At 39.2% G+C, this 12129-nt stretch overlaps 1 protein-coding gene across 1 annotated transcript in view; it reads left to right on the top strand.

Moving 5' to 3' along the window:
- Positions 1 to 11647, top strand: part of LIFR (LIF receptor subunit alpha) — an 82587-nt gene extending 70940 nt beyond the window's left edge. Inside the window, exons 14-20 of the mRNA XM_060146032.1 lie at positions 7 to 186; positions 2234 to 2335; positions 2911 to 3078; positions 7056 to 7217; positions 8139 to 8232; positions 9866 to 9944; positions 10327 to 11647. Of these exons, the coding sequence (XP_060002015.1) occupies positions 7 to 186; positions 2234 to 2335; positions 2911 to 3078; positions 7056 to 7217; positions 8139 to 8232; positions 9866 to 9944; positions 10327 to 10950 (1409 nt within the window). The 3' untranslated portion in view covers positions 10951 to 11647. The remainder of the gene's footprint in view (positions 1 to 6; positions 187 to 2233; positions 2336 to 2910; positions 3079 to 7055; positions 7218 to 8138; positions 8233 to 9865; positions 9945 to 10326) is intronic.
- Positions 11648 to 12129: the final 482 nt, after the last annotated feature.

The following is a 12129-nucleotide window of genomic DNA, read 5'->3' as shown; positions in this document are numbered from 1 at the left end:
TTGAAGATGATCTCAAAATAGAGCAGGCTGTTGGAATGGGAAATGGGATTCTGCTCACTTGGAATTATGACCCCAACGTGACTTGTGACTATGTAATTAAATGGTGTAACTCATCTCGGTCTGAGCCGTGCCTCATGGACTGGAAAAAAGTCCCTTCAAACAGCACTGAAACTGTAATAGAATCTGGTGAGTGTCTCGCAATTAAAGTTCTTTAAAGATATTTTTTAAATTTACTTTTTATTGGGGTAGCGTTGGTTTATAACATTATGTAAGTTTTATGTGTACACCATTATGTTTCTACTTCCGTATACACTGCAGCATGCTCCCTACCAAAAAAAAATATTTTTAAAAAGAGCAACATATGGAGCGACAAGTTGCAATGCAGTGACTGTTCCCCTCACCACTGGGCTGGGAGTGGATTGGTTTAACTTTTCTGGAAGGCAGTTTGTGGCAGTATGTGTGTGAAACGACTCATAGGCTTTGATCTAGTCATTACTTGTCTCGGGGTTTATTCTAAGAAATAATCCGAGAGCAGCACAGATTTACACCTGAGTGTTCAACACAGCATTATTTATAATTGTAATGATGTCACTCACCATCCTTTTGCCCTTGTTTGCCCAGGGCCCAGGTTACTGAGCACAAAGGACTTGAGAATAATCAGAATGGACTGGGGCAGGGTGGAGTGATGTGAAGAGGCGTCCCTTTAGATGGAATATCTGGGTTGTGAGTTTAAGCTGAGACCTGTAGGATGAAAAGGAGGACTTTTGATGCTGAGGCAGGTGAACAAAGGCCCTGTAGTGGCTCAGAAGACAAAGGCTCCGAGAAGTTGGGTAACTTGCCCAAGGTCACAAAACTAGTATGTGATCACACCAGGATTTAACTTTAAAGCAATTCAGAGCTTTAAGTGGCTGGGGATTTTGTCTTTTATTTGTTGCTGCTAGGACAGGATGTGGACAAAACCTGCATGTTTCCTGTTGCTTTCTTATTCAGTCACCCACTCTTTCAACTATCCTCTCTCTTTTATGATCTCAAAACACATTCCTGATGCTCTAACCCCTCAGGCTCTTTTTCTTTTTCAGGCAGAAGAACCCTATAGAATTTTGGTATGCATAATCATAAGATAGAACTAGGTACAGATTTGCTAACATACATGTGGTATAAAATCAGAACCTCAAGTATACTGGTCCCCCCCAGCAAAAGTTGCAGAGTGATTTTAGAGGTAACCATCTCACTTTTGAGCCTGAAGACCACTGGTGTTCTGAATCCGAGAGCAAGTGCTTTAACCACACTAGAATAATTGTATTCCACAAATTAAATGCAATCCCATAGGCTGCCATTTTCCCCCCAGGCAGTGTCTTTTTCCTTGATCACTGCAGGTGAGCTACTAAGTACCCTTCAAGGCTCTGTTCAAACATCACTTCCTGGTGGCTTTTTCTGATCTTCTTAGGCTCACTTGGTCCCTCATTGAAGGGGCCACAGGCTCTGTGATAGATCACTCTAGTCTAACCCAGGGTCTTACGGTTACCCCTCCTCATCTGTCCTGCCACTTCTCTGCCAACTGCTCCAGGCCAGGGGCCTTGTTATACATCCACCTCTGTGGTCCTAACACTTTACACGTTGCATTGTATCGAGGAGGCATTTAAAAGTGATTAACTTGGATCAAAGTTAAGGTGCTTCTCTTGTATGTCTTGTGGAGTTAAGTCAAGGGCACTAAATGCTGATGCTGTAAAGAGGAATAGACTCTATGGCCCATTTCCTTTAACACTGAAGTGTCCAACTGGAGTGGACATTTTAGTATCTGCTTCTTGGAACAAGGGAAGAGCAGTGGGTTCTTTCCAACCCACAAATAACACTAGTTAGGGAAGGGCTTTTTCAGAGGCATGACATGGGCCTGGGATTGGTTAGAAAACTGACCCTAGACCAAATCTGGGAAGAAGTTGTCATTGCTTAATTTGAAGGAACAAAATGAAAGCCTTGATTACCATTTTTTCCCTTCAAGGTGATGTCATGTTATAATACTAAACTTTTCATTACAACAGAAGTGAGTTTAATTTTTATTGAGTCAGTTTTCACTCTGAATATTTACCAATTTTGAAAATGTGGATTTTCTGTAACCTTTTTAAAATTAGTTTTAGAAATTTCAAAGTGAGTTATTATAAATTTGATATTTCTAAAATAGATATTCATAGTAATATGTACTTAGGAACGTTTACTGGTTGTGTTCATCTTACAGATCAGTTTCGACCAGGTGTAAGATATAATTTTTTCGTGTACGTGTGCAGAAATCAAGGATATCAATTACTGCGTTCTATAATTGGATATGTAGAGGAATTGGGTAAGTTAAATGGGTACGTTTTCTTAGAGTTCAAGGTAATATGAGAAATTATAAAACAACATCAGTTTTCAGATTGAATTCTAAAAACAGGTTCAATTGAGATGTTTATTAGTACAAGGAAGAAAAATAATTTGTATGATAACTGTAAAATTATTTATAATTACTTATTTTTCATTTGTTTAATGTTTATGTTTCATAATTTTACTGTTGTCATTAAGAAAATTAAATCTTAATTTGGACGTCAAAAATACTTAATTTACACTTTTACAAAGTTTTAAGACTATTAACTTATTCAAGACTATCAGTAAAGAGGGGAAATGTGAGTAAAGCCTATTCCAGTAGCCATTTAAAGATTTTGCGTAGCTTACCTCCCTAGATATGTTTTATGTGTGAAAGTTCTGCCTTTGTATCTTCACAGCAAAAGTGCTTGTGATAATATCTGTGAAAGTTTATGATTAAATAAAGTTCTGATTACAAGTTTAGCTGTTTTTGAGGCTAGAAATCTCATTAAACCTTAATGTCTTGCTCTGTATTAGTAAACCCTCCTTTAGCTATTGACGTTTTTCCTTTTACAGCTCCAGTTGTTGCACCAAATTTTACTGTTGAGGATACGTCTGCAGATTCGATATTAGTGAAATGGGAAGAAATTCCTGTGGAAGAGCTTAGAGGCTTTTTAAGAGGGTATTTATTTTACTTTGAAAAAGGAGAGAGAGACACATCTAAGATGAGGGTTTTGGAATCGGGTAAGTAAATTACTAGAGTAAGTATACTGTTTCTTAGAAGTTCTTTATTAACTACAAAAAAAAAAAAGAGGAGGAAAGAAAAAAAAGAAGTAAAGAAGCTACTGAGTAGTTTATTCAGACTTCCAGAATGCTCTGAAAAATAAGGAAGGGAAAATGCAGTCATTTGATGAATATGAGATTTTTAAGATTTTATTATGTGATCAATGGCATGTAGTCTTTCAGAAATCATTTATTCTGAGGCCTTTGATTGTGAGCCCCACAGGACAGAGAGCATCTCTCTAATCTTGCATGATCCATAACATAGCATCTTATGAAGGTTACTTTAAAAAAAAAAAAAAGGTCTGGGCTTCCCTGGTGGCGCAGTGGTTGAGAGTCCGCCTGCCGATGCAGGGGACATGGGTTCGTACCCCGGTCCGGGAAGATCCCACATGCCGCGGAGAGGCTGGGCCCGTGAGCCATGGCCACTGAGCCTGCGCGTCCAGAGCCTGTGCTCCGCAACGGAGAGGCCACAACAGTGAGAAGCCCGCGTACCGCAAAAAAAAAAAAAAAAAAGAGGTCTTCCTGTACTTATACTAATGGAGGAGAAAACTCAGGAACCTAAAGAATGGCTTCAGAGTCTCCTTTTATCTGACAAAGAGCCATCCACACAGTTAGCCACGACCTTAATGAGCTACGAAACTTAATTGATTTGATTGGGGATGTGTGTATCCATTAAATCTTTAAAAGTACAGTTAGTCCTTGACAAGTGGTAAGCGTATGTCCACAGACCTTTGAGAATCCTCAGATTTACAAATACAGAAATGTTTGTGCAGACTTTGGGCTTTAAACCCTAAATTACATTTCTGTTGGAAGCCAGATGATTTTTATTCATGGCTGAACAACACAAGCGTATCACCTCTTCAATTTGAAAGCTTTTATTTTCCTTAATGACCTTTCCTTGGAAAGAAACCATTTTAATTATAATATTTAATGCCTGACAAGTAGAGAACAACAACGCCACAGGGAGATGCTGACCAACTGGGCATTAGCTTAGTCATGTCCCGAGAGCAGCTGCGTAAACATGAGCCTCCCACAGACCACTAACCTTCAAAGTTGAGGGAAACCCTAAATATCAGATTCTGCAAACATCCAGACTCTAGTGTCATTTCCCTCAGGTGCTCAGAAATTTTACACTTGAACCAGTTCAAATTCTAACATGTAGACTTCTAGTTAGGGTGGATTGGTCACTAAAAGTTAGAGCAAAATAGAGAAAAAAGAACAACAATGCATAAAGCCACAAAGACACAGAGAACTGGAGAGGCACAAAAGAGGATTTGGAAACGCTGGGTGTGGAAATGGGCCGAGTGACCTAGAGGAGTGGAGGGCGGGGCAGTCTAGGTGGACCGTTGGGCATCAGTGAGAAGTAATTTGGTTCATCCTGCAGCGCCAGAAGTGGAGGCCAATGGTTAGGATGAATCTGGGCTGAACAGCGGGAGTTGATTGTAAGTCTGTAAGGAGCAGTTAGAACCCCCAAGTCCTACACCAGCTTCATGTAGCTCATGTGAGTGCTCTCTCCCCTGCATGAGAACAAGAGGTTTATTCTGGACCAGAGAGCTTCCAGACAAGGGACACTGTAGCAAACCCTGTGACTGTCCCTCTTCCTCCTTCCCACCTGCTTCATAGGACATCTTCAGCTAGGCGTTTTCTGGGCAGGAGATGAGAGGATTAGAGTAAGTGGTTCCTGAGGAAAGACATAAAAGGTGCTGATATTTGGGGGATTATCCCAATGAAGAGCCAGGAACCCACCTGGTCATTCCTCATCCATGATATAAGTGAAGCCCACCCCCCAGTAAACCCCCCCTGTGTACACCAGGCTTCCATGAGCCTTTTAGTGGCTCACTCGCGAACATGACGAGCAGCCAGGGATAACAAGATGATTGAGAAAGCTCCTAACCTGAAAGACAGACACCAGGGGAAACCAGAGGAAATGGGTGCAATGTGGGAAAACAGAGAAATTTAAAACAAAACTATCCTTGGATAGTTGACGTATACTGTATTCATTGAAAAGACATGATGTTATAAAAAGGAACAAACAGAAGACAGTTAAGAATTCCTCAGAATTAAAAATGTGATCAAAGAAATTTTTAAGGAATTAAATACAAGTGGAGAAATTAAATGAAAAATGGGGAAATTCTTCTGAAAATGAGACAAAGGCAAAGGAGAAGACTTGGAGGTAAAAGATTAGAAAGTTGGAGTTTGAGTCAAAGACCTGCACTGTCCTCCTTTATAAGAGTTCTGTTAAGAGAGAAGAGTGGAATGGAGAGAGGGAAATTATCAAAGTAATAGCACAAGAAAAAAATGTCCCCAAACTGAAAGACCTCAGTATATACAGTAAAAGGTGCCATTAAACACACAGTAAAATAAATAGAGAAAAAGATCCATGCTGAAGTACGTCACCATGAATTTTCAGAGCACCTGATATATAGAGAAAAAATCCTAGAAACAATCAGAAAAGCATCTCTTGTGCAAGGATCACGAATAAGAATGGTAGCAGGCCTCTCAACAGTGTACCAGATACTAGAAGATACCGCAGCTACATCTTCAAAGTACTGAGTGAAAATTATTTTCAACCTAAAATTCTGTACTCAGCCAATCTATCTACAGATACAGTAGTATCTGTACTACTATCTATGAGTGTAGAATGAAGACATCTTTAGACATGGAAGGCTGCACATATTACGTCCCCCATGTATCCCTTCTCCAGAAGCTCCTAGAAGAGTGTGTGTCAATACGAGGAAATAGTGGGGCAGGGAGTTCTAGGATGAGAGCACCTAGAAGACTTCCAGTCCAGAGCAGACGCCCCAGGAAGCAGCCTGGGGGGAGTGGGCAGCAGCTGGGGGAAGCAGCGGCCCTGGGATGTTGTTGTTTTGGACCACATGGAAACTTGGGTGGAATATTCATTGGAGGGTGTTGGACGAATCAGTAATTGGTACATTAAGCAAATAAGGAAGAAAAGCAGTTATAACAACAGAAAAATAAGAAAGGAAACATGATCATACCAAGCATTTTGTCTTAGTAGTAATTTGTATTTATATGATCATTACAATGTGAACACTAAAGTTACCAAATTTTTTGATGTTTCTCTATGAATGATGTGGGCTCGAGGAGAGAATGGGTAGTGGTTGTGTGTTAGAGCTAATGTCTAATATTTAAAAATCAAGCACTGCCAATTTAAGTTTATTTCAAAATATGGAAGTCAGTACCCAAAGAGACGGGCAACTTGATTTTGAAGTGATTGTTCGTGGTGGGGAAAGATGCTGGCAGGGAACTGCTACTTTTGTTTTTAGCCATATAGTATGATATAGTTTTAAGCTATTAAACTGCATTTTTTTGGTTAAAATTTAAAAAATAATTTAACAATTTAAACAATTCTCCACATTTCCTTTCAAAATGGTTCAAGGGCGTCCTCTCTAATCTCTCATTTGAGAACTCAGATGCACTGCCTTGTTTCCTGTGTGGTTTGGAGCGATCTCTGTTGATTTATGATCTTGCTTCCTTGAGTTTCTCACTTTACTCACAGGCATGATCAGCCCGAGAGGCAGTGTCCCTGCCCCAGTGGGTTTTGGTTGTGGTGGGTTTTCATGCTGTTAGTAAAAGAAAAAAAGAGACTTTTATTGATTGCCTGCTATAGGCCAGGTATTATTCTAGAGAATATGCACGAAAACTTCACAGAGCCCTGAGAGCTAAGTCATGATATTCTATTTCATAGTTAGAGAAACTCAGGTTCAGAGGCGTTTAAATAATAGGTACAGATAACATAGCTACTACCTGGCAGAGGTAGAACTTGAACATGGCTCTGGCTGGCTCCATGGGCCTTGGCCCTGGAGGCGACCAGCATTCAGACTCGTTTAAAAAGGATGTGAATGTGACAGGTTTGAGTAACCATGTGATTAAAATGGTATAGAGATCAGTAATAATCTTCTTCACTTTAAAAATAGGTCGTTCTGACATAAAGGTTAAGAATATTACCGACATATCCCAGAAGACACTGAGAATTGCTGATCTTCAAGGTAAAACAAGTTACCATCTGGTCTTGCGAGCCTATACAGATGGAGGAATGGGGCCAGAGAAGAGCATGTTTGTGGTGACAAAGGAAAATTGTGAGTTAAATGTGGTCATCGAGTTGCTTTCCAAACTTAAGTGCATTGTGTTTCCAGTGATTTTTGTTTATATAGGAATGCCCCTTTTTAAAATTTCATATTTTGTTACACTTTTATAGTGGGTGGAGGGCAGTACTGAAAGGCCATGAGATGACTTCATATTTATTCTTACCAGTTATTGCCTAATGCGTACTTAAGAAATTAATGAATTAAGGGTACCTCTGAAGTCTAGAGTTCTAAATTCATGTTGAACTTATATAACGGTCAACTGATTTAAAATTTTTTTACCCGAAATATTCTGTGATTTTTGGCATATCCAGGGAAGAGTGTAAGAAATAGCCTTAAAAAAAAGCATAAAGCACAACACTCATAAATTTGAGATGGAAAGTAGAGAAAAGTGATGGACTTGACTAGCTTGTCAACAGCGAAGAACTTTCATTTGATCACGGGCTTATTCTCTAGCCCTGGGCTGGAGTTCATACATGCCCTTAAATAAAGGGCCATGTGGAGATGGTTCTCAGCTGGGGGTGATTGTGCCTCCTAGGGGACAGTTGGCAGTGTCTGGTGACATGTTTGGTTGGTGCTACTGGTATCTGGTCATTAGAAGCCCAAGGATGCTGTTAAACTTCCTACAATGCATGTGACAGCCTCCTCCCTGCAAAGCACACAAGAAAGAAGTATCTGCCCTAAAATGTCAGTAGTGCCAAGGTAGAGAAACACTGCTCTGAAGAATTTAAGTGTTAGTATAAAAATTATTACAATACTTTTTAAGGTTATATTTTAATAGTTTTTCAGTTTCCCTAGAGCAGTTTGGATTTTTTCTTCAAATAATCTACTGACTTAAATATCTTATAATGCGAATTTATTCTCTAGTTCATACTAAAAATGTTGATTTTAATATCTACAATATTCTCTTTTCAGCTGTGGCATTGATTATCGCCATTCTCATCCCAGTGGCAGTGGCTGTCATTGTCGGAGTGGTAACGAGTATCCTTTGCTATCGGAAACGAGAATGGTAATGATTTACCCTTGCTGTTATGTTCTTAAGGGCATGATTATTTAGTTTATGTGTTAAAAAATAAGTACAACTTTTTGGTGGAAACAAGGTAGTAAAAAATATTTGTATTGGTCAGAATTAATATTGGAATTAACATTAGGCAAGAACATGGCACATTATTTAAAGGTTTTAAAATTAACAAAGTAAAAGTATAGATTTTTCCCTACTATATTTACTAATTAAAGTAATAGCAGTTGTACTAAAAAATATTTATAGGCATAAATAGGTCAATAGCTATATGCAAGATTAAATGTAGTTTAATGATTGAGGTATCACTTGTCCTGGTGACCTATTTAGAAAATCTGGTCATTCATAAGAATGACCCCTCCCATGTGAAAGGGGGACATAGTGGTGAATTAAAATAAGAATGGTCATTAGAATTATAGGATAGTGGGGAGGGTGGACGTGAAACCCATAAACATTTAATAAATATATGGGTACAGATTGTGAGTGGGTGCTAGGAAGGACACGGGCGGCTTGAGGAGAATAGTGGGGAATCACGTCACAGGAGGTGGTCAGGCTTCCCTGTGGACGTTCCACTGCAGCAGGGTCCCAAAGGGGAAGGAGAGGGAGAGAATGTGCCAGGCAGAGAGAATAGATTCTGTGAGGGCCCAGAAACTGGAAAGAGCTTGATCTTCTGGAGAAAGAAGTGTGTGTCTGGGTGCAGCAGCGGAGGGAGTGGTGTGAGCTGAGTGAAGTGAGGTAGGGTAAGCGCGGGGCTCGGGAGAGAGTGCCTCGTGGTCAGCCAGCAGGAGCTGTCCTGGGCTGGGCTTGTGGCACCTGGCTATGTTCATGCATAGACTGTCCTCACTGGCCTTAAAAAGGCCATCATTCATGATAAAGAAGAGAATGTACTCTAGCAATCCTGGCTTATAAATCAAAATAGTAACAGTTTAGAACCGTAGAATACCCCGCTTGGTAACCATATTCTCGTTACCCAAAATCACATTTTAAAAATGATTTCAATACAAAAAAAAAGATAAAGTTAGGAGATAAGTTTAGAAGTTAGAGCATTTCGGACTTACATTAACAACATTTCTTTTTCCTGCAGGAATTTCAAATAATAAAAGTTTTTTAACAGCTATAAATATGATAGGGCACTAAGCAAATTTCGTTTTTGTTTGTGTTTAGTTTTTGCTCAAGATTAATAGCTTTCCTTTTTCTGATAATCCAGAGCCTGTTTTGAGCAGTAGAGAACTACAGAATGCAAGCATGTTCCCAAGTAGTTGACTGTGCTGAATCCAGTCTGCAGTATGAATATTTTGGCCATGAGTAATGCCCGTATTTGACTTTTGACTTGATAGCACAATCACCATTTTAATTCTTTGCTTTCCATTTCCATAAGATACATAAGATACTGTAGTTCTAGGAATAGAAGTACTGTTTCTGCTTTTCAGATAGGAACCTCTCAGTGCATTATATTGAAAGCTCTAGTGACTGATCACGCTGAAAATGATCTTCCATTTTGATCTCAGATATTCATCAAGAGTATTCATATGAAACGTCAAAATAAGCCTGATAACTTATTAACTTATTTATTGTCTAATTGATAATCTTATTATTAAATGTACTTAATCATCTTTATTTAAAGGATTAAAGAAACCTTCTACCCTGATATTCCAAATCCAGAAAATTGTAAAGCTTTACAGTTTCAAAAGAGTGTCTGTGAGGTAATCCTTTATTTTCTTACGTTTACCTTTGAAGTACTGACTTCCCTTTTTTAGTTTTTTGTGAAGAGTTTTTAACATGTCAGTGTCATCCAGAGTAAAATGTATTGAGAAAATAGCAGTGCTTGAACATCTGCTGAACTTCTAAAATTATTAGTTTTAAATTGTTTGTACATGGTCTTTTTTTCACTACTATTAAGACCAAGGAAAATACTGATATGTAGAAAAGAAAGTAGCTTTGCTCTAGTATGCACTACAGAATAGTAGAGACACATTTTTATGAGCAGCTGTGAAAAACAATATAAAATAATGCTGCTTTTTGTAGGAGAGGCATTGCAGCAGCGTTTCGTGGCATTCTAATCCCTGTTTTAAAACTTATTTCTAGGGAAACAGCGCTCTTAAAACATTGGAAATGAATCCTTGTACCCCAAATAATGTCGAGGTTCTGGAAACTCGATCAACAGTTCCTAAAATAGAAGATACAGAAATAATTTCTCCAGTAGCTGAGCGTCCAGAAGATAACACGGATATGCAACCGGAAAACCATGTGGTTGTATCCTATTGTCCACCGGTCATTGAGGAAGAGATAGTGAACCCAGGAGCGGATGAAGCCGGAGGGGCCTCACAAGTCATTTACATTGACATTCAGTCCATGTACCAGCCTCAGGCAAAACCAGAGGAAGAACCCAAAAACGACCCTGTAGGGGGGACAGGCTATAAGCCACAAATGCACCTCCTCGTTACTTCTACTGTAGAAGATCTGGCTGCAGATGATGATTTAGACAAAACTGCAGGTTACAGACCTCAGGCAAATGTAAATACTTGGAACTTAGTATCTCCAGACTCACCTAGGTCCACAGACAGCAACAGTGAAATTGTCTCTTTTGGAAGTCCATGCTCCATTAACTCCCGACAATTTTTGATTCCTCCTAAAGATGAAGATTCTCCTAAATCTAATGGAGGAGGCTGGTCCTTCACAAACTTTTTTCAGAACAAACCGAACGATTAACAGTGTCTCCCTGTCACTTCAGTCTACCATCTCAATGAGCTCCTGTTGCCAGGTCAGCACTGGGCGCCTTGGAGGGATCCTGTGAAGTGTTGCTAAGCGAGGTGGACTTCACTCATGCAAGTTACACTGAAAGTGTTAATGTGCTTCTGATGTGGTCTCAAAGCCAAAACACAGTAACTCAGAAATTCAGTCCACACAACTCACAGTTTGGAGCTATTTGTGATTCGAGCCAAAGAATTCTCACGTTGCTTTACCTTTAGGAAGCATTTCAATAACGGATACTGCCTGGTCCATACGTGCAAAACAAATCCCACAGCAACTGTATTCTGTTCTGTTGTTCATCAGGTTTTCTCATGCATATACCTTATGGAATTATAAGCAGATTTGCAGGCAAGGGAGAAAAATGTCAGAGTAACAGATGAAGTTTATTTGCCTGACATTTGCTCCATTCTAGATGAAAAACAAGCACAGATTTTAAAACTTTTAACATTATTCTCTATCCACAGCATTTAAGAAAACTAATATAATTTTTAATGTATCAACAGCAACACCTGTTTAGTGTTTTGTTTGATAAAGTATGTTGATTTCTGTGCCTACTGTATAATGGTTACCAAACAGTTTTCTCAGGGGTACAAACTTGGAAAACAAGCGTGACACTGACCAGCTCAAATCAGAATCATGTTTTCTTGCTTTAGAAGATTTTTCACACCGTTCCATTAATTTTTAGCTTTTATGCTAGCTTCCCTTATTAGGTTGCCCTAATATTTAAAACTAAATTTCTAGGGCTATAGATCTTAAGTTTTTTTAAAAAAATTCATTGTTTTGTTTTTTGGTGACAGTGTCAGCTTTATAAATATAAGAGCAAATTCAGTATTCCTCATAAGCATGTAATTCCAGTGACTTACTATTTGAGACGACTACTAAGCAATATCTGGCGGCATTAGCCGTCTGTATAGTTCTGATTGGCCTCAGTCCCTCCTGAGAAGACCACGCTTTGAGCCCTGGTTGCCCAGGCAGTGACGACCTTTGACACCTTCTAGCAGGTGTTCCTCCTCACTGTGCATCTTAGCAATTCCTCCCTCTTAAAGGGTCATCAGTCCAGACTATGTGATTCAGTCCTCAGATTTTTACATGTAAAACTAAAAAGATAATGCTTCTTATAGGGACAGTTACTCAAGG

This window comes from Lagenorhynchus albirostris, chromosome 3 (genome assembly GCF_949774975.1).
Source record: "Lagenorhynchus albirostris chromosome 3, mLagAlb1.1, whole genome shotgun sequence".
NCBI lineage: Eukaryota > Metazoa > Chordata > Mammalia > Artiodactyla > Delphinidae > Lagenorhynchus > Lagenorhynchus albirostris.
Note: the sequence above shows the minus strand (reverse complement) of the source record. Positions and strands in the feature narration are given on the sequence as shown.